Here is a 20,503-nt window from a genome sequence, read left to right as displayed (position 1 = left end):
TTCTGTTAGAAAAGACATAGTATAAAAAGCCAATTTATTCTTATTCTTATTTCTTAGTATAGATGTGAATAGAATGGACAATCACAATGTCCCATGGCAACGTGCGCGTGAAAGTTTACTGTTGCCTAGCAACGCAGATGTTGGCAACTGTCGGCAACCGAGCGGAGCGGTGAGTACGGCTTTAGCTCTTAATATTTTAGTTTCGGTTTAAATACAATTATTTGAATGATCGCATTTGTTTCAACACAGTCTCTTAGTTTGGTGAAAGTTATAATTTATTGCATATATTCTGTTTTTCTTCTGTTGCGCTGAATGAAGCTAATCCAAGCTAAGCTTGTGTGGCTAATCGATTAACATGAGTTGGGTACCAAGCTTTTAAAGACAGTTCTCGTATATAATGAGACAATCCTGCCTATTATTTCCATGTTTACATTTCCAGGTCAAATGGAGAGCCCTGTTGAGACAGAAGCGTTGGAGGAGACTGAGACATATTCTCAGAATGATGACACTGGAGAGGAGACGGTCCCTGTGGGTGTCGGTTCATCAGACCGTGGCCCCGAGGGACAGTCAGACCTCCAGCCTGTGGACCCAACAGACTACAGTGAGCACACTGGTAGTTGGCAGGTGCAGTTAGCAGCGGAAAACCCTGGTAATATTTATCCTCTCTGTCAAACTTTATAATGCATGAAACAACCGTGAAGTTTTTTCTACATACGTTTGTTTTTAACGATACGTTTTTCAGATTTAGAAAATGTCACCCAGGTCCCGGTGTCCCCAGACCTGTCAGACACACTGGAATTAGTTCAGGATCCAAGGCCACAACATAATAATACTGATGATAATGATGACGATGATGAGAAAGAATTTGTTCTCGGCCCAGATCATGTATGTACATGTTTGTTTGTTGTAATTAAAGAAACTGTATTATTTTCCCCCCAAGCTTGAAGACTGATTTAGCCTATAGAGTTTTATTTTGTTTGTTTTTCCTCTTTGTTTGTATCATTGACTGTCTTTGTGATAAATATCCTTCTTTCTTTAATAATTGTTCCTTCTTCTCTAGGAACTGGTCCAAAGATATCAAGCAGCACTCAATTTACAGCTCAAGAACGAGCTGGACAGAGTTAAGGCTGCATTGAAAGAGAAGGTGATTATGTTTTCTTGTCTATGTACATGTTTCTATTCCCAATTCGTCCAGCAGGTGGTGCCACTGGTTTGAGAATTGAGAAATAGTGACTGTCTTCTGTCATTGGCAGCTTGCCCAGGATAAATCAGATGAAGCTGAGATAAATAATGCATCATCAGAAATTTACAAAGTTCATGAGAATCTGGCCAGAATGCAGTACAAGTTAAATGAAGTTCACCAAACCAAGACCGCCACTGTGGAAAAACATCAGAAGGCTCGAGATCAGCTGGAGGCCAACAAGAGACAGTTTAACAACACAACAAAGATGCTCAAAAGCTCTAATGCTTATGGTGAGACTTTTGAAGAAGCCTGTGTTTTATTCTGACTATTATTAACTGATGATGTAACCCCGCACTAGTGTCGCAGCTTCAGTCAGAGATCGACAGCGTGACGCGTAACCTGACCTTCACCCAAGAAGCTGGTAAAGAACTTCACTCCAACACAAAAGCCATAAGAAACGCCACACACAAAGCAGAAGCTGAGAAGTTAAAGGCTGAAGAACAAAAACAAAAACAGGTACATGGCATAACATGGGGAAAGGGAAAATCAAACCAGGTTCTGCTTTTTACTCACAGTACGATTTCCTGCAGGATTTATATGTGAAACGCTTGACTAAAGAGCTGGAGATGCTGACAGAGCAGGTGGCTTTGTACAACGCGGAGACCAGTGCCCAAACTCAGCAGACACAGGCGGCTAAAGAGGCCCTTTCAGAGGTAGCAATGTGGCTCAGCTTTCAAATGCCATGGCAACAATTTCACACTCATGTATTTGACTAATGATACTTTTGTTATGTTTGGACAAATTATTTTCAATCTTCAAAGCAACTTCAGCATTACAATGTGACTATGCAAGATTGAACTCGTATGAAATTAACTCTATCTATTTTTCCATTAAAGCAGTGTATGTGTGCTGTTACTAAATCATTGAACTACTGCACAATAATCCCGGCATTATCAACACACACGATGCTTCCTCCACAGATGCTTCAACCAGCAGTGTCACGACTACCAATAACTAATAATGTCTATACTTGTACAAATGCTACAAAAATGTGCTCTGTCTATTTTTGTCCTTGGTCACAGGCTGAGATGCAAATGGCGTCCTTGCAAATGGCTCGTAAGCAGCTCCTACAGGAGTGGAATAGTAGCCTTGTGGGAATGAGTAGACGAGGAGAGGCTTCGACAGCCATGCAGGAGGCCTCACAGTAAGTCCACTCTGACTGTGAGGCTCAGGATATTTGCTGCGTTTAATCAATACATGTTTTCTTTACCCCTGTAGTTTGCTTGAGCACCAGTTGCTCTCACAGGACAGGGAGATTAAAGGCTATAAGAAAACGATCATAAAGGAACAGGAGCAAAATGAGATACTTACGAGGCAGCTGAAGAGGGTCCAGATGGACAATTCTACCACTAAATCACTAATAAATCAGAAACAAGGCCAACAGGAAGCCCTGCAGAGCCACTACAGCGCCAGCCTGCGCACACTGCAAGAGACAGAGCGCACCCTCGCAGAGCTCACCAAGGTCAGCAATGGAAAACATGTCAAATGTTTGGGAATATTGTCACTGATTGAGTCTCTTCTTTAGGAAAGTAGCAACCTTGAATCTGAAGTGAACGATCAGCGGAGACAGTTTGAGAAGGAAAGTGCTCTACGTCTGGAGTTAGAGGACAAAGTTGTGTTTGCGATGCAGCAGAAGCTCACGCACAACAAGGCAGCCAAGGGCTCCCAGAAGCTTTCGGGCAAGTTGAACGCACTAAAGAAGGAAAAGGTGCAATAACTCTCCAATAAGGATGCAATGTTCACTTATACAGACTTGGCTTTCATGAACACATTTCTTTCTTTTTCCATTAGATTACTCAGTTGTGGCAGCTGGAGAATGAAATCGTTGCCGCTGAACTGGAGAGCAGTGAAATTGGGCAGAATCTGGACAACTTGGGATTCACCCAAAAGGCCTTAGACGAAGAACTGGCCAAGATGGACAAGCAGCTCTCTGACCAAGGAGCCAAAATGTCTTCCTTCATGTTCTTAATTGGGCAGAAGCAAAGCATAATCACTAAACTCAAAAAGAAAATTGACCAGATTACAGAGGCTACAGGGGTACGACGATGAAAACATGTTTCCTCTTGCTTTATAAATCAAGGATGAAACTATATTTGATTTATTGTTTTTCTTCATCAGCATGAGGACCTCAGCCCTCTGCAAATCAAAGTGGAATCAATGAAGGCTCAGATTGAGGAGCTGGAGGGAAATGTTCGCCGTGACCACCACCTCTGGATCCAGAAACAGGGGACCCTGCTGGGACAAACCCAAGAGCTCGAGACGGCCAGCAAGAACATCCTCCAGCTGCAGACGGAGCACACATGCATGCAGCAGGAGAAAATACGCATCGAAAGTATGTGTGGAGCTTAATACTTTGTAAAATGCTTAGAGATTTTTACCTCAGATATATTTAACACAAGGCATACCAGGCTCATCCTATTCAGTCACAAAAGGCAGTAAAGGCAGTATTTAAATAATATATTGTGCTTACCAGTTCCTCATTCTTCTTCCAGGTTTGATTGAAGGAGAACGCAGGGATGAGAAACAAATTCAGAAGAACACGCAAACACTCAGAGGAGATCTGACCAAACTGAGCGCTCTGCTGAATAAGAACAAACAGCTGAGCCAGGCGCTGGAGCTGGACAACACACTGATGCAGATGGACTTCATCAAAAAAGTCAAGGCACTGTCTCGTCATGTTCAGTCGATATTTAGTGCATTTGTTGTGCTTGGTCGGTTGGTGATGGTTAGTTTTGCTTTATTACGTCTTCAGGAGAAGGAGCAGGAATCCATCAAGCTGCAGTTGAAATCGGAAAAAACTGCGGAGGAAAAAGAGAGACTTTTCAAATGTCTGGTTGAAGCCGAGTTAGTATTGTTTTTTTGTTACTCGCAGTCGTCTTATCTGATGATTAACGTTGCGTATCATAGCTGAGAATATGCCGTCCTTTGTTGGAGACAGGCGGCAGATCATGTTGTGGGAGAAGAAGATTCAGATTGTTAAAGAGACGTACTCCGCTGTGCAGGGGGTGGAGGAGCAGGAAGACATTCGGAGGATGAAGGCCGAGATACACCGTATGGAGGTAAAATATTTAGATGTTCATATGAGAAACACATACCAATACTGGCCCAGGATAGGATTTCCCTGTTCTACCTTACTAGGGGTCTTGTTTTGTGCAGGTGCGCCTGGCCCAGCTGATGAAAGAGCGAGAGCGGCTTCTGAGAGAGAGCGAGGCCACCGTGGCGAGACGTGGCAATATAGTTTCACGCAGAGAGTCCATGCTCCGCAGTTCACCAAACAAACAGACGACAAAGGGGGAGCTGCAGCGAAAGAACCAAGCCCTGCAGCGCAAAATCTCTGCCACACGCAAGGTAACTTATATGTGTGTCCACGTCAGGTTTAAAGGTGCATTACGCAACTTTTTATGCAGAAACAAAAGTTGATATTTGTGCGGATTTGACCTTGTAGTGACCCAGTGTATGAGTGGTCAGCATGGCGCTTTTACTTTCCATCACAGTGGTCTCTAGGACGGTCCTGGATCAATTGTTTGGAGGGTTTTCACAGCTGACAGACCCTCTGACCAGAAAACCTACTAAACAAGTGATCCTGGAGCGTTGTAGAGGCGACTGTGATTGAAAGTAAAGGCGCCATGCTGACCACTCATACACTGGGTGCACTACAAGGTCAAATTCGCACAAATATCAATTTTTATTTCGCATAAAAAGTTGCATAATGCACCTTTAACTTGAAGCGTATTTACTCAAAGGGGAATTAATTTGTTTTTCCTCTGATGGTGTTTGAAGCAAGTGACAGAGTGCGAGCGGGAGGTCAGGGAGCTGCAGGAGAGCCAGGCGACTGTGGGTAGTTGGCTCTCGCAGCAGAATGAGCTGCTCATAGACCTTTGTGGAAAGAACTTCGCCCTCGACCAGGACTATGTCAGTCTTCAGGACACAAAAGACAGAGTAAGGACTATGTCTAACACATAGATACATTTGTTTGTATCGTATAGTAATTGTACTTGTAGATACACGCAAATATCTAATAAGACAGATGAATCCTTCATTTTGGAATTCACATTGTTTGCAGAACTTGTCCCGGCTGGTGGTTCTTCAGAACAGGAACAAGAAGTTTCAGAGCGTGCTGGACAACAGCTACAAACCTTTGTCCAACAGTGCGTCCATAGAAGCGGCCCTTCAGAGTCAAATGGAGCGAGCGCACACTGTCAGCACCATCCTGCACCGAGTGTGCCAGGACTTCCCCCAACACCAGGGGGCGCTGCGCAAGCTGACCCTGGCACTGGCTGCTCATTCACAGGAGAGGGAACCTGAACTAGAGGTGTCCTGAGAGGAAGAGATTCAGGGTGCAGACTGTGAGTACTGGCTCAGTCTGAAGGGAATATCAGATTATTATATTAAGACATTTGTTCAGTTCAGTTTATTTCAGTTCAGTTCCAGGAACAGAGGTGATCACACCCTTCAGTAAGGACAATAAAATGAAAAACATTGGGTGGATGAGATTAGGAAAGTATCTTTAGCTTTTGTTTGGACTGATCATAAATTTAAAATCTTCTACCCTTTTATTTAAACAATTGTTTGACATTGATTGATGATGCACTGTTGGTCTCTATTATACAGCCTCAAGCTAATACAATCTAATTGTCTAACTGGAAACAAAAACCCAAAGGTTCCCAAAATCACTAGACCAACAACTCAGACCACCCTGTAATATGTAATAGCTAATAAAAAAAATATTTGGGCTTAATTTCACCAAAATAAGCATAATCAAAATAAGCATTTTCAATCAGAAAGACTTGCAACCCCCACTTTGGGAATCACACTTTTATCACTTAACTGAAGACGTTGCTCCATCCATTTATTAACCCCTTAACTGCCACGTTAACTGAGCAAATTTTCTCCAGTTTTACCCCAAATTTAAAAGCCTCTCGACTGGAGTTTACAGCCTATAGGCCAGTGTCACGCCTCATTTGAAAGCTAAGGCCTACAAAACTGAGCTAAGCTTCTTCTTCATTTGTGTTGTTTTTTGTCATTTTTATATCACGCTTTCGTCGCATTTTCGCACATTATTATCACGCTTAGTCACATTTTTGTTGCTTTTTTTTAATCACGTTTTTGTCAATTTTTTTCAAAATTTCGATTTTTTTTGTGTGTAATGTAACTGTGAAGTGACAAAATGTGATGAAATGTGAAAACGTGACAATCATAACGAGGAAGAAGCTTTGCGGAAATGTCCTCAGTTTCAAATGGGGGGGTCAGAGGTTAAAGAAAGTGTATTTTTTATCATATTGTGGCAACATCTCCACATAAAGTAGCACTTACAGAACTCAAAGTGTTAGTGCAAAGTGCATTTTATTCTTCTAACTTCCAAAATCTCCATTAGTTCATTGTTGCTGCCATTCCCTTGATGCTTAGCGATATGACATCACAGTTCTGAACTCTATCTACTTCCTCCACATGTGATAATTAAAATACATAAGACCCAAACCGTTCTTTATAAAAAATATTTATGGGAATGTTAAAGATCATTACATTCAGTTCAATCCACATTTGTTTTGACATTTCAGTGCACTTTTGTAGAAATGTGTCCTTTATGGTTGTTAACAAATCTCAATCTTTTTCTAGTCTTTTGTTAGAACTCACTAAGGGACTGTTTTACCCACTAGTGACTGATTACTGTAATAAAACAACCGAAAGGGGGGGGGAAAACGTCACTAATTAGAATTGTCAGTTCCCATTTGTTACGACACAGTGAAACGTGAACCCCAGAGTTTGAACACACAGAGTTGTCGACTGTTAAGTCTACAATATACAAAATACTGGTGGACGTTTTCTTTACACATGATGATTTGTAGATCACAAACTATATTCTGTCAAACTAACAGCACTTTTGTGAACAAATTTCTCAAGAGATGGGAACAGAAACATCAGGACCAGATCTGGAGGTGGGTCCCCTGACAGGTCTTTGGCTTGGGTCAAATTCAGAGGGTAACTTTTCCCTACTAGGGCTGGGCACAGTTACATTTTCTCTCGATACCGATACTTCAACGATACTTGATTTTCGATACTTTGTCTGTTACCTTTACTAAAATACTTTTAATAATGTTTAGTAATGTTAATTAATTCCTTTTCGTTCCATTTAATTTTTTTTACATCTGTATCATTTATGAACCAAGCTAATTTTCTCCAGTTTGACTTTACCCAAATCTGAAAACTTCTTGAATAAGAGTCAAAGTAGCGACAAAAATGAGCCCAGAACGAGGATGAAAACGCAACAAAAGTCAAAAATATGACGACAGAGGGGCAAAACCGCAACCGAAGAATAATAGAGAAGTGTGGGAAAAATGTGTGAAGGAAAAGCAACAAAAATGCCACAAAAGAGCAACAGAAAAGCAATGGATAGAAATGTCAAAAAGGGTTGCGACAACGTGGCAACAATGTGAGGAAAAAGATCCGTTTTTTGTAGGGCTTAGCTTTCAAGGGGCAGACTGGCCATAATTATGTCCATTCTGGAAGAGCACAGAAGGGCCACTGGCTCTCTCAATGTTCTCCTTAACCTCTTACCGAGCTTTAGCCAAATCTAAAAGCTTAAAAGAAAAGCATTAAAATAGAAAACGAGGATGAAAACATAACAAAAATGTGCCGAAAATGCAACTAAAAAGTGACGAAAACGTGATGAAAACACGACAAAGCAACGGAAGAAGCAATACAAAAAAACAACAACAAAAAACAACAAAAAAGAGACGAAAACACAAAAATAAAGCAATGAAAATAATGAAGAAAAAACAACAACAAATGTGACAAAGAGTTGCAATTGCTTTTGTAGGTCTTAGCTTTCAAATGAGGCGTTACACTGTTGCGCTCCAGTCAAGAGAAAATGCGCTCGGTTAAGAGGTTCAAATATGTCTTTGTGGAAGTGCACATTTTTGTTCAGGTAATGCTAAGCAGGAGAAAATCTAAATATTTAATTTTTCAATTCTTATCTTATCTTATCGATACCATACTGGTATCTTTTAACGGTGCCCAGCCCTAGCCAGGACTATCATAACCTCATATACAAATGTGATAGGCATTCCATGTGTTCACATCCACAACCCCAATACAACACAAAGCTGGGGAAAGTAGAAGTTTTAACCATTGTTTAAAAGCTAAAAGCATCCAAAAAGACTCTTTAAAGCCGTACTAAGTCACTCATCCCCCTGGAGGCCATAAGCGCCACTGCAGGTGTCGTAGCATGTTGCGGTTTTTAACTTATTGTCTAAATACTACGCTGACAGAAAAGACAAAGGGAGAGAGGGATATTGTACATCCAATTACACAATGGAGATCATTTTTTTCCACCCAAACTTGGCTGTAAATACTGTTTAAGTGGCGCTAGCCCGCAGTTAGCTTAGCTCGTTAGCCTGTTAGCTTCTTTTTCGTAATTCCATTAGTGTGTATTGGTGCCTCCGACCCGGTGGCAGCGAAGTTGCAATTGTGGTTTTCTTGCCAGAGACACCAGGGGGAGATGAAAGACCCCCCCCAATCATCCTATTAATGCTTGTGACCCCCAGAGGTACAGCGAAAAGGACTTATTAAAGTAAACAAGTTACTTAGTATTGCTTTAAAATAAAATTTAAAAAAATCAAACCAGTTAAAACTCTTCACATAACAATTAAGACACATTCTGACTGAGAATAAATGCACCTATTTAGTATAATAGACCCTTTAATTGTTTGTAAACATTACGGGCTTAGCTGGAGGCGGGAAGCTAGATTCCTATCAATTTCCATTGTAGCTGTTGTCATAGTAACGATAAACAAATGTCTAACTGTTGCTGGAAACATCAGATAAACCTTATTTTATTGTCTCAAATATTCCTCTTGTTCTTGCACGTTAAGCCACAACAGGACCACATTATTTAGCTGTAGTTTCACAATTATAATCACTAGTTTAGTTTAATCTTATTTCTCATGATCACTTCCTGCCTCCAGCTGATGCCACAGATGATGTCAGCAGTGAAAGGGTCTATAGAAATAGATTTCCAAATGTAGTCAGAACCATACTCATTTCTACTTTTACAGCCAAAATAGTAAAATTAATTTAAGGGCAAAAAAAATAAAGCCAGAGTTGTGTTGTTGACCAAACATTAAAAAAAAACAAAAAACAGTAACTTTAGACTGACTTCAGTGCAAGACAAAACAATGAACAGATGAGAAAGTCCGACATAATAAATGTAGTCACAGATCGAGAGCAGTGAGGGATTGTTGCCTGCAATTTTTAGGGCACAGTGCCATAAAACAGCATTGAGTTAAATATTTACGCTTCCTATTACAACGAACATTCAAAAGTCTACTCAGATATGGCTATAAGGAGCATCACAATGGCTGCTTTCCACAAACTCAACACCCTGTCGTGAAGTCCCACTGCAACCCACAAGCAGCTATCAGAAAATACACTACAGGAAAATACTGCTTGTATACTACCCTCTTGTGGTAGAGATTGGGAACTGCTGAAGAACACATTTTGGTACTTTTCTAACTTATAGAATCTTAAACATAATATTGTTGACGAAATAAACATCAAAATGTAACTAATAAGTGCCAGACAGTGCAACACACACAAATTATAAAAGCAAAAGTGAAAGTCTCACATCTCGCGATAATGGACTGTAAACAGCAGTTTTTGGCAGTAGTTATTCATCATCCATCTCATTCCACGATACAAACTAAATATAATAAATATGAAGTGGTAAGTTTAACTACAGTGAACTAAGAAACAGAGAACCTGTTTATTCCTCTTTTGGCCATGGCTTTTGTGAATAAATATCCACTTGTAAATCTCATATAAACTAGAATATATTTATAAGAGTTTCTACGGCACAAAGGGTCAGTGCAAAAAAAAAAAAAAAAACTTAAAATAATATGTAGGTCCTACTGGTACATAGGAACTGTGCGTAAAGTTTAGCTGAAGCAGGTCTGAAGGCTAAAACCACATTCAAACCTTACAATAGAGACTAATATTGATTGACAAAAGTGCAAAACAAAAATATTTTTCAACTGTTGAGCCAATTTGATGTAATAAAAGTACATTTGTGTTCATCGATAGTTCATGTAAACTATTCGTTTTCAACATTCTCTATAGCAATAACTCACAGTGAAGAAAACATGAAGCCCCAAGCTCATGTCGCTGACCGGGCACTGACACTTCACAAATGTACTTGGATTGTTATTTGCCAAAACAACATTATTCATGTAATTTATGCACTATTAAGAAGCATAAAGTTGAATATCAGTAAAACGTAGCTGTGTGGCTTACTAGCATCAGCACACAGCCAACTTTGTTTAAAACATAAGAAAGATCAAAGAAAGACTGAGGCCCAGTGTGCTCAGAAGAAACAACAGGGACATACGCGGAGAGGAAGCTGGATTACACATGATGTGGGGTCATGCTCGGGCGGAGGCGGACCCTGGGGGGCGCGGCGAGTCATGGGGCGTGACGCTCTCTGTCTCTGAGGCGGAGGTTTCGTCGTCATCGTCGTCGGTTTGCTCCGCGCTGTGGTACAGCATCAGCGCCTGCGTCTTGTGGGTGATGGTGATGGTGCACGGGCCCTGAGCCCAGGGCTCTCCATCCACCTGCATGGGCATCTTGGAGCTCCTCAAAACCAGCTGCAGAGATTGACAAAATCTCAGTGTATATCAGTGTATTTATTCATTCTGTACATCAATGTATACACTCAAACTTGAAGAAACCCACACCACAGCACACATCTAGTAGTAAGTATAAAGTAAATGATGTGAAGTAATGGAAAAAAAAAACCTCAAATGTAAACAAGTGTGTACCCTGTTCATTTTTAGTAAATTCATTACAAGACCACGTATATGAATAAGTGCATAGATACACATGTCTTTATGCCAGTGCTCTTAAAGGAACAGGCCACCGTTCCATACTGACATATGTTCTTACCTAAGCTTTGACGAGTTGATGCGTACCTGTCTGGTCTATACGTGTGTGCTCAGTCACGCAAAAAGACCAAAGATGTTGTTAGCATTTAGCCTCTCCTCCTCTCCTCTCTGGACCGACACGGGGGTGAAGTTAGAAGCGAGCAAGCTCTCCAGGGCCGGCTCGCGGGGGCAGCAGTCTCAGCAGAGATGCCCAGACTTCCCGATCCATGCACACCTCCTCCAGCTGTTCTGGGGGGACCCCGAGGCGACACCAGGCCAGCTCGGAGACATAGTCCCACCAGCGTGTCCTGAGTCTTCCACAAGACCTCCTCCCAATAGGACATGCCCGGAACATCTCCCGAGGGAGGCAGCCAGGAGGTATCTGGAACAGATGCCCTAGCCACCTCAACTCGCTCCTTTCGATTTTCTAAGCGGATAAAAACGAGGCAATATTGCAATGTGTAATAATACCTTAGGAGCACTTCGACATTACTGCGCACCTAATGTGTTATTACGCCTCACAATATAGTCCCCCTTTTTATCCGCATAGAAAATCGACATGTTTAATTTTGTGTAACTATACTTGGATTGTGTAACTACTAGGCTAAATGCTAACAGAGGCTAAATGCTAACAACATCTTTGGTCTTGTAGCGTGACTGAGCAAATGCGCGAAAAAACAGTGGCCTATTCCTTTTAAGATTTGGGGTCTGTGAAGCAGAGGCCGAAAGAGTGAAGCCGTACATTTGCAGCACAGAGGAAGGAGCTGGTATCATTTCCTGCAGAGATTATGTGTTATTAATGATGATCCAAACGAGTTATGAGCGTAAACACCAGCTGCTGCTCTCCTCTCGTGCCCCCGTGTCTCCTCTGATTAGATTAGAAAACGGCAACTGGCTTTGAAAACGAATTTGATGCTCTCACGGTCTTCCTTCAGCCATCGTTTACAGCCTGACACAGGAAGCAGGGGGACGGCTTGAGTCTGTGAGCGTGTGTCTTACCCGGACTGTGTGGGCCTGTCCCAGCCTCACGGGGTTGGCTAGTTTCACCTGGATCTGGGCGCAGTGGAAAGACCCGTACACTCCCACGACCTCCAGGAGGCCGTCATCCAGTCTGGAGGAAGTGACAGTGATTAGGTACAGGATTTTATGGGAGGCAGAGTAGCTTTGTTTAAAGAGAGTTTATAGAGTCAACGATATCTGTCAACATTTTACTGGTCCTAAACTGCGTATTACAACTTTAAAAGGAAAGTTTGATAAGCCGTTTCTTGTAGTTAAAATGTCAGATTGGTAAAACACGCAGGTAATGGGCAAATGCAGGAGAGGCCAGAGTTTAAATAGGCCAATAACTTGTGTTGTACTAGTATGATATTTCAGCTACAAGAGCGAGAAGATAGAAAAAAACATCATCAATTCAAACAAACCAGTTCAGTCTAGGTCTGGGCGACATATCGATATTTAGAGATATGGGATTAGACCATATCGCATATATCGTGACATTTCAAATTCAGATGAGCTATTAAGTTAACAAAAAGAAACAGGTAGTCTTGAGCTGATTTTTAAAAAAAGTTTATCTTAACCTGAGAACTTTATTTTGTTGTCTCTCTATATATAAATGCTGCCCTTGACGATTGACCTGATTTATTTTATAGCTATTTTTATTTAACTTTTTTTTTTTTTTTCATTTTAATGTGCACCTTTGTTATACAGTGTTTGTGTTTACATTTTATAGTGAGTTTTCAATAAAACTACTTGTATTTGGCTTTAACTTTGACTAAACATTTCATTTCACAGCTCTCACTTTGCAGAAAAAATATCGGGATATATATCGTATATCAATATTCAACCTAAATAGATTAATTTTAACCATTTTGCATTAAAAAAGAACTTATATTTGAGCAGCATCAGCTTCGTGGTTGTATAAGCTACACAGTGGCGGAGTGATCTGCTAGAAAATAGTCCCTCAAAATGCGGTCATTCATGTGATGCAAGGTTATATTCCAAAAATTATTCTTTCTAAACAGACATTTATATGGTTAGTCTGGTGCTATAAGTGATTTGCCTCGGGTGCACTGTGGAGCGGGTCAGTCTGTTTTTAATGCAGGCGAGCTGATACCATAGAAACGCGCTAGCCTTGCACTAGCCACGACTAGCAACTCTTCAAATATAAGAACTGCATGAATTACAAAAGAAATATCTCCACAAATCAGCAACACTCTGGATAACTAGGAAATGAGGCCCTATGTCAAAAATCCTGAAACATCCCTTTAAGCATTCAAGTTTTTGTTTTTTTTACCTGGTGGGGGGGTAGGGCTCATCTCCCATCCCTTCCCACAGTCTGCAGCCTCCTCCCCAATAGCCTATGTTACAGACTATGATCCCCTCAAGACTGGGCAGGGCCACTCTTTCTCCATCCAACTCCAGCTATGCTCAACACACGGGAGAAAGAAAAAACAAACGTGAAGAGTATGAAGAAACTAGTTCACTGCTGTTATAGTTTAGTGCTCAAACATGGCTGTACCTCAATCCTCTTATCCAGATCCTTGCATTCCTGCACTAAGCAGTCCTTGGTGCCGTACAGGAAATACACAGCCTACACAAAGGCAGGGCACAGTCTAAGATGCATATTCAAATACAAGCCAAGACCATATTTGCACAGTGAAATGTGTTCAAATGAGGTGGTTTGGACTCTCCTGACCTTGTTGATGATGCGGCTGGAGAAAAAGGACGGCGTTTTCTCTCGATGTGTGTGGAAATTGAGGGCCATCAGTGCATCAGGTCCGACGGAGAAGTAATTATTCATTGACAAAACCTGCAATGTGTAAAGTGGGTTTAAAGCTACTATTCTCCATGACTTTTTCATCAGTAGTGAACTCTGCTTTGCACTCCCCTTCCCCTCACCCGGCATCCCCCTCTCACCCCCCCTCCACACATTGCCCTGATGATGCTTTCAAGGGGAAATGGAAAACAAATTTATCTTGTGTGCAGCGCAGCAGAATAAATAACTTATGCGGCAGAGTAAACCTATATTGACACTAAAATCCATTTGCTAAACTACAGCTTCCATTTAAAGCAGAACTGAGTAACTCTTGCCCCTAGAGGCCATTAGCGCCACTGCAGGTGTCGTAGCATGTTGCGGTTTTTTTTACTCATTAATTGTCGGTGAGAGTAAATACTACGCTGATAGAAAAGACAAAGGAAGAGAGGGATATTGTACATCCAATTACACAATGGAGATATTTTTTTTCACTCAAACTTGGCTGCAAATACTATTTAAGTAGCGCTATCCCGCAGTTAGCTTTGCCTGTTAGCCAGTTAGCTTCTTCGTCATTCTGTTAGTGTGTATTGGTGGCTCATACAGACTCAGCAAACATGGTCACCGGACAGTTACCTGACGATATTGAACAATTGAACAAACGGACGTGCATCAGAGCAGGTTCAAATGGTTTTACAGTTCACCGTCAACTGCTTTCAATTTGCCAAATCCTGGCAGTGTTTGCGCGCTAACTGTTGCTACTACAGACAGTTTTGCGATCCCTACACGTGTCTTGTGTTTACTTGGTACAGGGGCAGGTGTGGGGTGTGTTGGGGGTGCACTGTGAGGTGAGGGAGGTGCGGAGCTCCTCTCTGCTTCTGCGGGACAAAGTTGGCACTCAGTTTCAAAGGTGGCGCACCTAGCATTGCAATGTGGGAGCGCAACCGTGCCAGCAAATGGATTTGATTATAGTAGCTTTAAAGTTCGGCTGTCAAAGTTCATTTTTTGATTAAATCGCATCACATGTTTTGACCTAACACACACCTGGATCTCGAGCGCACATTTACTTAGTACTACATATATTTACTCAAATTAGTGTTTTATGTCTCAGTATTAATGTTAATTAACTAGTATGGCCAAGTATTACTAATGAATATGATAAAATAAGATTAATTTATAGAATTTCATGTACAAAAACAAATATTGATTGACAGCATTAGTTTAAAGCTAATTTCAATCACATCCAGGTTTATATTAATAGCTTTCATACAGCTTTGGTAAAACCGCTTAAGATGCTTACCTTTGGTTTCCGAAAATATGCTCCTTTTGATGCGACCTGCACTTTCCATCTGTAAATGTATTTCGTGAAGTTACTCATCGCTCATTATGTTTTTATGTTTGTTTTTCTACATTGTGAGATTGCACCTGTCCATATTGACCACTTCTGCGTCCACTATATTCCGCAGCACCTGCTCCACAGGGATCTCCCCAGCATAGCCAGCGCCCCAGCCCAAAGTGTTGGACAGGTCATTTCCTGTCCCCAGGGGCAGGATGGTCACTCGGGGGATAAACTGGTCCTGGCCCTGGCCGGAGCAGCAGGTTTATTATTAACTTGGCAGTGACACAGTGGCAGATGGTGGAAGAGAGAAGAGCAGAAATATCCCTCTCAAGGCTTCTGCGACAAAAACAAAACAACTTACCTTGAGCTTCATTGTGTCGATGGCGTCCAGGACCCAGCCCACTGTGCCGTCCCCTCCACACACCAGCACCCGCACACTGCCCGGGGGCAGCAGCGTGCACAGCTGCAGCGCTTTGGAGGGATTTAACTGAGACAGGTCAAACACCTGGAGAGGCAATAAGACTCTGTGTTAAATGTTGTTATCATGTTTTGTTTCTGAGACTCGCAGCTCACTGACCTGCACTGGATTGAGGAGGCTCCGAAACTCCCCAAGCAGAACCTCTCCCATGTTGTTCCCGCTGCGTGTGTTCGCCAACACCAACACTGGGGTCCAGCTGCTCCCACAGGGCACAGCCAGCTACAGAGAGTAAGGTACTTACAATGTTAGAAGATATAGTTAGACGTCACTATATGTGAGGCAACCCTGTGCTGAGTGTTCACCTTGCTGTATTCATCAGGATGCCGACGCCTCAGCTTGTTGACGTGGTAGAGGTAGTGCGGTGGAATGATGAGGCTTTGAAACTCCCCAAAATCACACACGTCTGAGTCCGACAAGTCGCTCAGACAGTCGTCGTGTACTGTCTTCTGACACCACACACACCTGACGTAGTAGAAGAGAGTAGAAACACTTTGTGATTATTATTATACACTTTATGTTGATCATGACAAGGTCAATGACTAGGATTAGTGATGATAAGAGCAGCCGCTTCCATTAGAGCATATTAAAGAAGGATTAGAGATGAGCTCTTGGCCTGTATGAACCTCATACTGTCACACCAGTGTGTGTCTGCTGTGACAGTGACTAGTGTACTGTACAGGTGTCTGCAGCCTCACTTTACCTGAAGTCGCACAGTTTGGGCTGGTTGCCACAGTGCTGTTTACACACAGTGCAGTAACTCGCGAGAGGCACATTTCCTCGGATCCAGCGGTGCTTCATGCCCCCGTCAGAACCGGAGGAGGCCATAATGTCCTTACAGAGCAGGCTGCGATCCGCAGGGCGCAGGCACTCCTCATCCGCGCACACCCCGCAGCAGTCGCAGAAGGCGCCTTGGAGGATGTGCTGCGAGCACACGCAGCAGTACGTAGGCTTGTTGAACAGATCCGTGTAGTGCCAGCCGTGCTTGCTTTTACGGAAGAAGTCTTTCATGTGCGTTTTCCGCTTCGAGCGCTGTACACTGCACCATAGCGTAATAATGACTGGTACCACCACGGCCAGACATGTCCAAAGCAGGAGCGACCACTCGTCCCCCGCCTCCGTGGCCATCGCTGTGGTGCTGAGAGAGGCGTGAAACAGCGGAAACCGGTGAACAGGAGCTACGTAAACACCACTACAGACCCCACACACGTCCTCCGCGGGTTACCCATGTTCAAGCGCACAGGTCAACATCAGCAAAAAGACAAGTCAAATATTTGGAGTCCAGAAAAGGCTAAACATCACCAACGACAGCTGTGGGACGCACAGGCAGCAGCTCCAGCGCTAACTTAGCTCCAACAAAGATCAGTGAAGAAACGAGAGAGTACAAGGCAATATCGGGGCGCGCCGGCACAGCGACACCAGGCGGCGCTGCTGCGCAAAGGCAAAGCTAACAACTCATTCAGTCACTGAGTAAACTTTAATATTCGTTATTCAGCGTTTGACACCGTTAACTGATTAACTCGTGTGAAGGAAATTGTTATTTTTTCTAATGAGGTTTGAACGAAACCGGAAGTGCAGAGTTTTCTTCATCTCGGAGGTGTTCGTGATCTCTGTAGTGGAGATGCGTGCGCTCAGTGCAGAGCTGCTGTAGCCCCTGGCGTGTTAGATAATCACTTTAGATATCTGCTCTCTCTGTTCCTGTTGTCGCTGTTAGTCAAAATGTTCAGTGCCAAGGACACCGTGACAAATCATACCAACGTTTTCATTTTGTTTAAGACGGATTACTCACTGTGAATACTGATAAAAAGCACGCGGTCAGCCTGTTAAAACACTGGGGCAACAAAACACTTCCCTGGCCTGGGTATCATGGTCCACACTCACTTTGTATTTTGTTTGAATAATTATGTCTATTTATTATCATCTACCAACACACTCTGATTCCTGATCATCTGTCACAATCATAGACTGTAAGTCACAATGCAGTTGCAAGTCGGCTACATCTGTATAAGGAGCACTTACTGTGTATTGCCATCTAGTGGACGTATGCGGTCATTGCGAAACAAATCGATTAAAAACATAATTTTTAATTGATAAAGCTTTAGGGGGTGTTTATACACAAGCAGCAGGGACACACATGCACCTTTAAGTATACTTCTTTGTATCCCACATTAGCTGCTCTGCTGACTGTGGGCATGGTCCAGGGGGGGGCAGGAGGAGGAGGAGACCCTGGACCTCCTCTTGGCTCAGTTAGAACCTCAGATCAGTCCGTGCTGAAGCAGTAAACATCCAGAAGGACAAGATGAAGAAGCTGGCTGCGTTTCTGCTGTGCCTGGTCCTGCTGGCCATTTACACAGGTACGGTTTTATCTGATAATATTTCATACTTTGTAAACTATAACCTTTCCAAAATATATGAATCGTGCAGCGGCTGAGGGAGGAGGGGAAAAAATACAGATCAATCTTTGCTTAAATGTTTTCCAAAAATGATTGACTATGCGTGGAGGTAAATAACACAGTGCTCCTTCATAATGGACTTTGTTTCCTGTCATCAAAATCAATCCATATCACCGTTTTATTTATGCTGTTTAAAAAAAAAAATGCACCTTTTGCCACGATGAGAGTTAAAAGTTGCACAGTCCTTGTATTGACACAGGTTTGACTTTTCTGCAGAACTTTGGTCAAGCTAAGGGGAGGAGGAAGGGGGGGGGGGGGGGGGGGGGGTTAGACTTTTTGCCAGCTGGGGTCATGTGCTGCATGGGGGCCGCACTCCCCGGGGAGACAGGCCATGAATGGGCACTTTGTTAGTTTCTTCCAAAAACCCGACCTGTCAATGCTCAGAGAGGGTTCGTGTGTGAGAGAGAGAGAGTGTGTGTGTGTGCATGTGGGCGAAGAAAACCAGAGCATCCCAAATATTTATTCAAGTAAGATCGAGTTAGTTTAAAATAAATTTACTCTCAAGCAGACGTATTCAGTAAATGTTTTGGCTTAAAGTCAGATTTACGTTGTAGAGGTGGCAAACAAACCAAACGTGAAAAGGTAAATGTTAATAGACAATGACAAAAAGGGGAAAATATATGTTCTGGGATGATGAAACTATTGCCACTTATTGATTCTGCAAGATACAAGCGAAAACATGATACAAACTACAATTGAATTTGTATAATTTCTTATCAATGTTATCCTATTGAAGTAAATATAATGCCTCTGTGGTCTTCAGAAGGCACATAGGGTGAAAAAACAGATTTCCAACATGCGCTGGGCAAACAGAACAGGCCAGGCACAAAGTAGTGGTGAGAGAGTTATTCATGGGGTTGAACACAAGCCTCGCAGTGTTTTTGCATGAGCCAATACCAGCCACTGGCAGACAGCTGTTAGTCAAGTCTATACAGTGTGGCAGAGGTTATACACAAGAGGAAGTGTGCAGACGAAACCGACAAGTGTGAGGTTTACCAACAGGATCGAGTCTGTTCAATGAATCAGCACAAAATAGAACTTTTTTCAGTAAAATCTGCATTGTGTGTTTTCAGAGGCCAATCCTATCATCAAGGAGAGCTTTGCAAAACAGCTCCTGCGCAGTAAGAGGCAGAAACCTGGTCACCCGGATGAACCGATGAGGGTAAACGCTGCACTCTGTAAAAAAAAAAAGAAAGATATTTTTATTTATAGCCCTGTTATGCAAGATGTAAAATAAACAGACCACAGTGGGCACGGAAGTTTGGTTTCTCTAAAAATGTCTGAATCCCTGCTCATGTTACCGACTAGGGCTCGGACAGAATACCGGGTCGGATTTGGATCGCAGTACTTTGTGCTATCAATACTTTTTTAAGTATCACAATACTTTCAATACTTGTGTTTGGAGGCATTTTTATCCTGCACTCCTTTGTTTTCCAGGAACAGCACCTTGTTTCATTTTATATTCGATCTTAACACTTCAATAAATGGCATTGGGTTTATAAACTTTTGACACATGACTGTTTTATTTTTACACATTTTATAATAAACATATTACAAATCATAATTACTTACTGGATACGTATTGGATCGGCCCCTGAGTATCGTGATACGTATCGGATCGTGACAGAAGTGGATCGTCCCTGCCCTGTTATCCACCCAGTCCAGGCTGTAGCTACAAAACAACTGTTTGAACTTCTCACATAGAGGCAACAACTACACGCTGAAGCAAACACGCAGTTTTTATTTAACAATCATGGACACATTATGAGACCAACAATGCAAGGCCTCGATCCATGATTAAACACAAATTGGATACAGTTTTTATACTTGTGTGAAGCCTCTCTCTGGTCGATTTCAGGAGCACCTGCTGCACATGCAGGCCCTGGATCAGAGGGCCCAGGAGACCAACCGGGAGCACTGGCTCAACCCCCACTGCTACCCCCGCTGTGACAGTAACTACGGATATCCCGTCTGAGGAGGCCCCAGAGCGGGTAATGTCACTGTGAGCGTCCCAAAGACAATTCAGAGACAAAAATCCTATAGGATCACAATGTTACAAACAGAAAAAATCTGCAGCATTATAATGTATTACCATTCCTCCCCAGACAAGCTGTAATACCTGATTTTATTTCTTTCTTCACCTCAGGAAATAAGGAGCGGATTGAAGATTGATGTTTGACGCTGAGGTCAAAGAAACAAGATGATGTAATTGGTCTGCTTGTAATCATACCATAATAAACAATTACAGTTTAGATGTTTCTTCTACCATATCTATCTGAATAAAAATGTTCTAGCACCTGAGAGGATTTGATTGCCTTTCTTTTCTC

At 42.4% G+C, this 20,503-nt stretch overlaps 3 protein-coding genes across 4 annotated transcripts; 2 read left to right on the top strand and 1 right to left on the bottom strand.

The window, feature by feature from the left end:
- Window positions 1–444: 444 nt before the first annotated feature.
- LOC306960498 (coiled-coil domain-containing protein 40-like) lies at window positions 445–5,622 on the top strand (the record flags this gene model as incomplete). The annotated part of the gene is made up of 17 exons (XM_079552928.1): window positions 445–649; window positions 743–885; window positions 1,061–1,144; window positions 1,254–1,473; window positions 1,542–1,699; window positions 1,774–1,896; window positions 2,266–2,387; window positions 2,462–2,705; window positions 2,769–2,951; window positions 3,035–3,280; window positions 3,362–3,575; window positions 3,736–3,905; window positions 3,996–4,087; window positions 4,182–4,302; window positions 4,400–4,591; window positions 5,024–5,182; window positions 5,307–5,622. 17 exons carry the CDS (start codon window positions 445–447, stop codon window positions 5,562–5,564), a joined length of 2,934 nt encoding a protein of 977 aa, XP_079409054.1. The 3' UTR covers window positions 5,565–5,622.
- Window positions 5,623–9,310: 3,688 nt separating this feature from the next.
- Window positions 9,311–17,069, bottom strand: dgke (diacylglycerol kinase, epsilon). The gene is made up of 11 exons (XM_079553404.1): window positions 16,427–17,069; window positions 16,029–16,188; window positions 15,826–15,945; window positions 15,610–15,753; window positions 15,335–15,492; window positions 15,210–15,258; window positions 13,853–13,966; window positions 13,676–13,747; window positions 13,451–13,578; window positions 12,157–12,268; window positions 9,311–10,881 (listed from the first exon to the last, which is right to left on the bottom strand). The coding sequence occupies exons 1-11, from the start codon at window positions 16,849–16,851 to the stop codon at window positions 10,660–10,662; spliced, it is 1,704 nt and encodes a 567-aa protein (XP_079409530.1). The 5' UTR covers window positions 16,852–17,069; the 3' UTR covers window positions 9,311–10,659.
- Window positions 17,070–17,982: 913 nt separating this feature from the next.
- On the top strand, window positions 17,983–20,382 carry cUnh17orf67 (chromosome Un C17orf67 homolog). 2 transcript variants are annotated; one of them, XM_079553803.1, is made up of 4 exons: window positions 17,983–18,077; window positions 19,250–19,338; window positions 20,035–20,167; window positions 20,323–20,382. In XM_079553803.1, exons 1-3 carry the CDS (start codon window positions 18,023–18,025, stop codon window positions 20,149–20,151), a joined length of 261 nt encoding a protein of 86 aa, XP_079409929.1. In that variant the 5' UTR covers window positions 17,983–18,022; the 3' UTR covers window positions 20,152–20,167; window positions 20,323–20,382. The 2 variants fall into 2 exon arrangements, with proteins under 2 accessions (XP_079409929.1, XP_079409928.1); XM_079553802.1 differs by having other exon boundaries at window positions 20,035–20,178.
- The last annotated feature ends 121 nt before the right edge of the window (window positions 20,383–20,503 follow it).

Source organism: Gobius niger (genome assembly GCF_951799975.1).
Source record: "Gobius niger genome assembly, chromosome: 3".
In the NCBI taxonomy this organism is placed as follows: Eukaryota; Metazoa; Chordata; class Actinopteri; order Gobiiformes; family Gobiidae; genus Gobius; species Gobius niger.
Note: the sequence above shows the minus strand (reverse complement) of the source record. Positions and strands in the feature narration are given on the sequence as shown.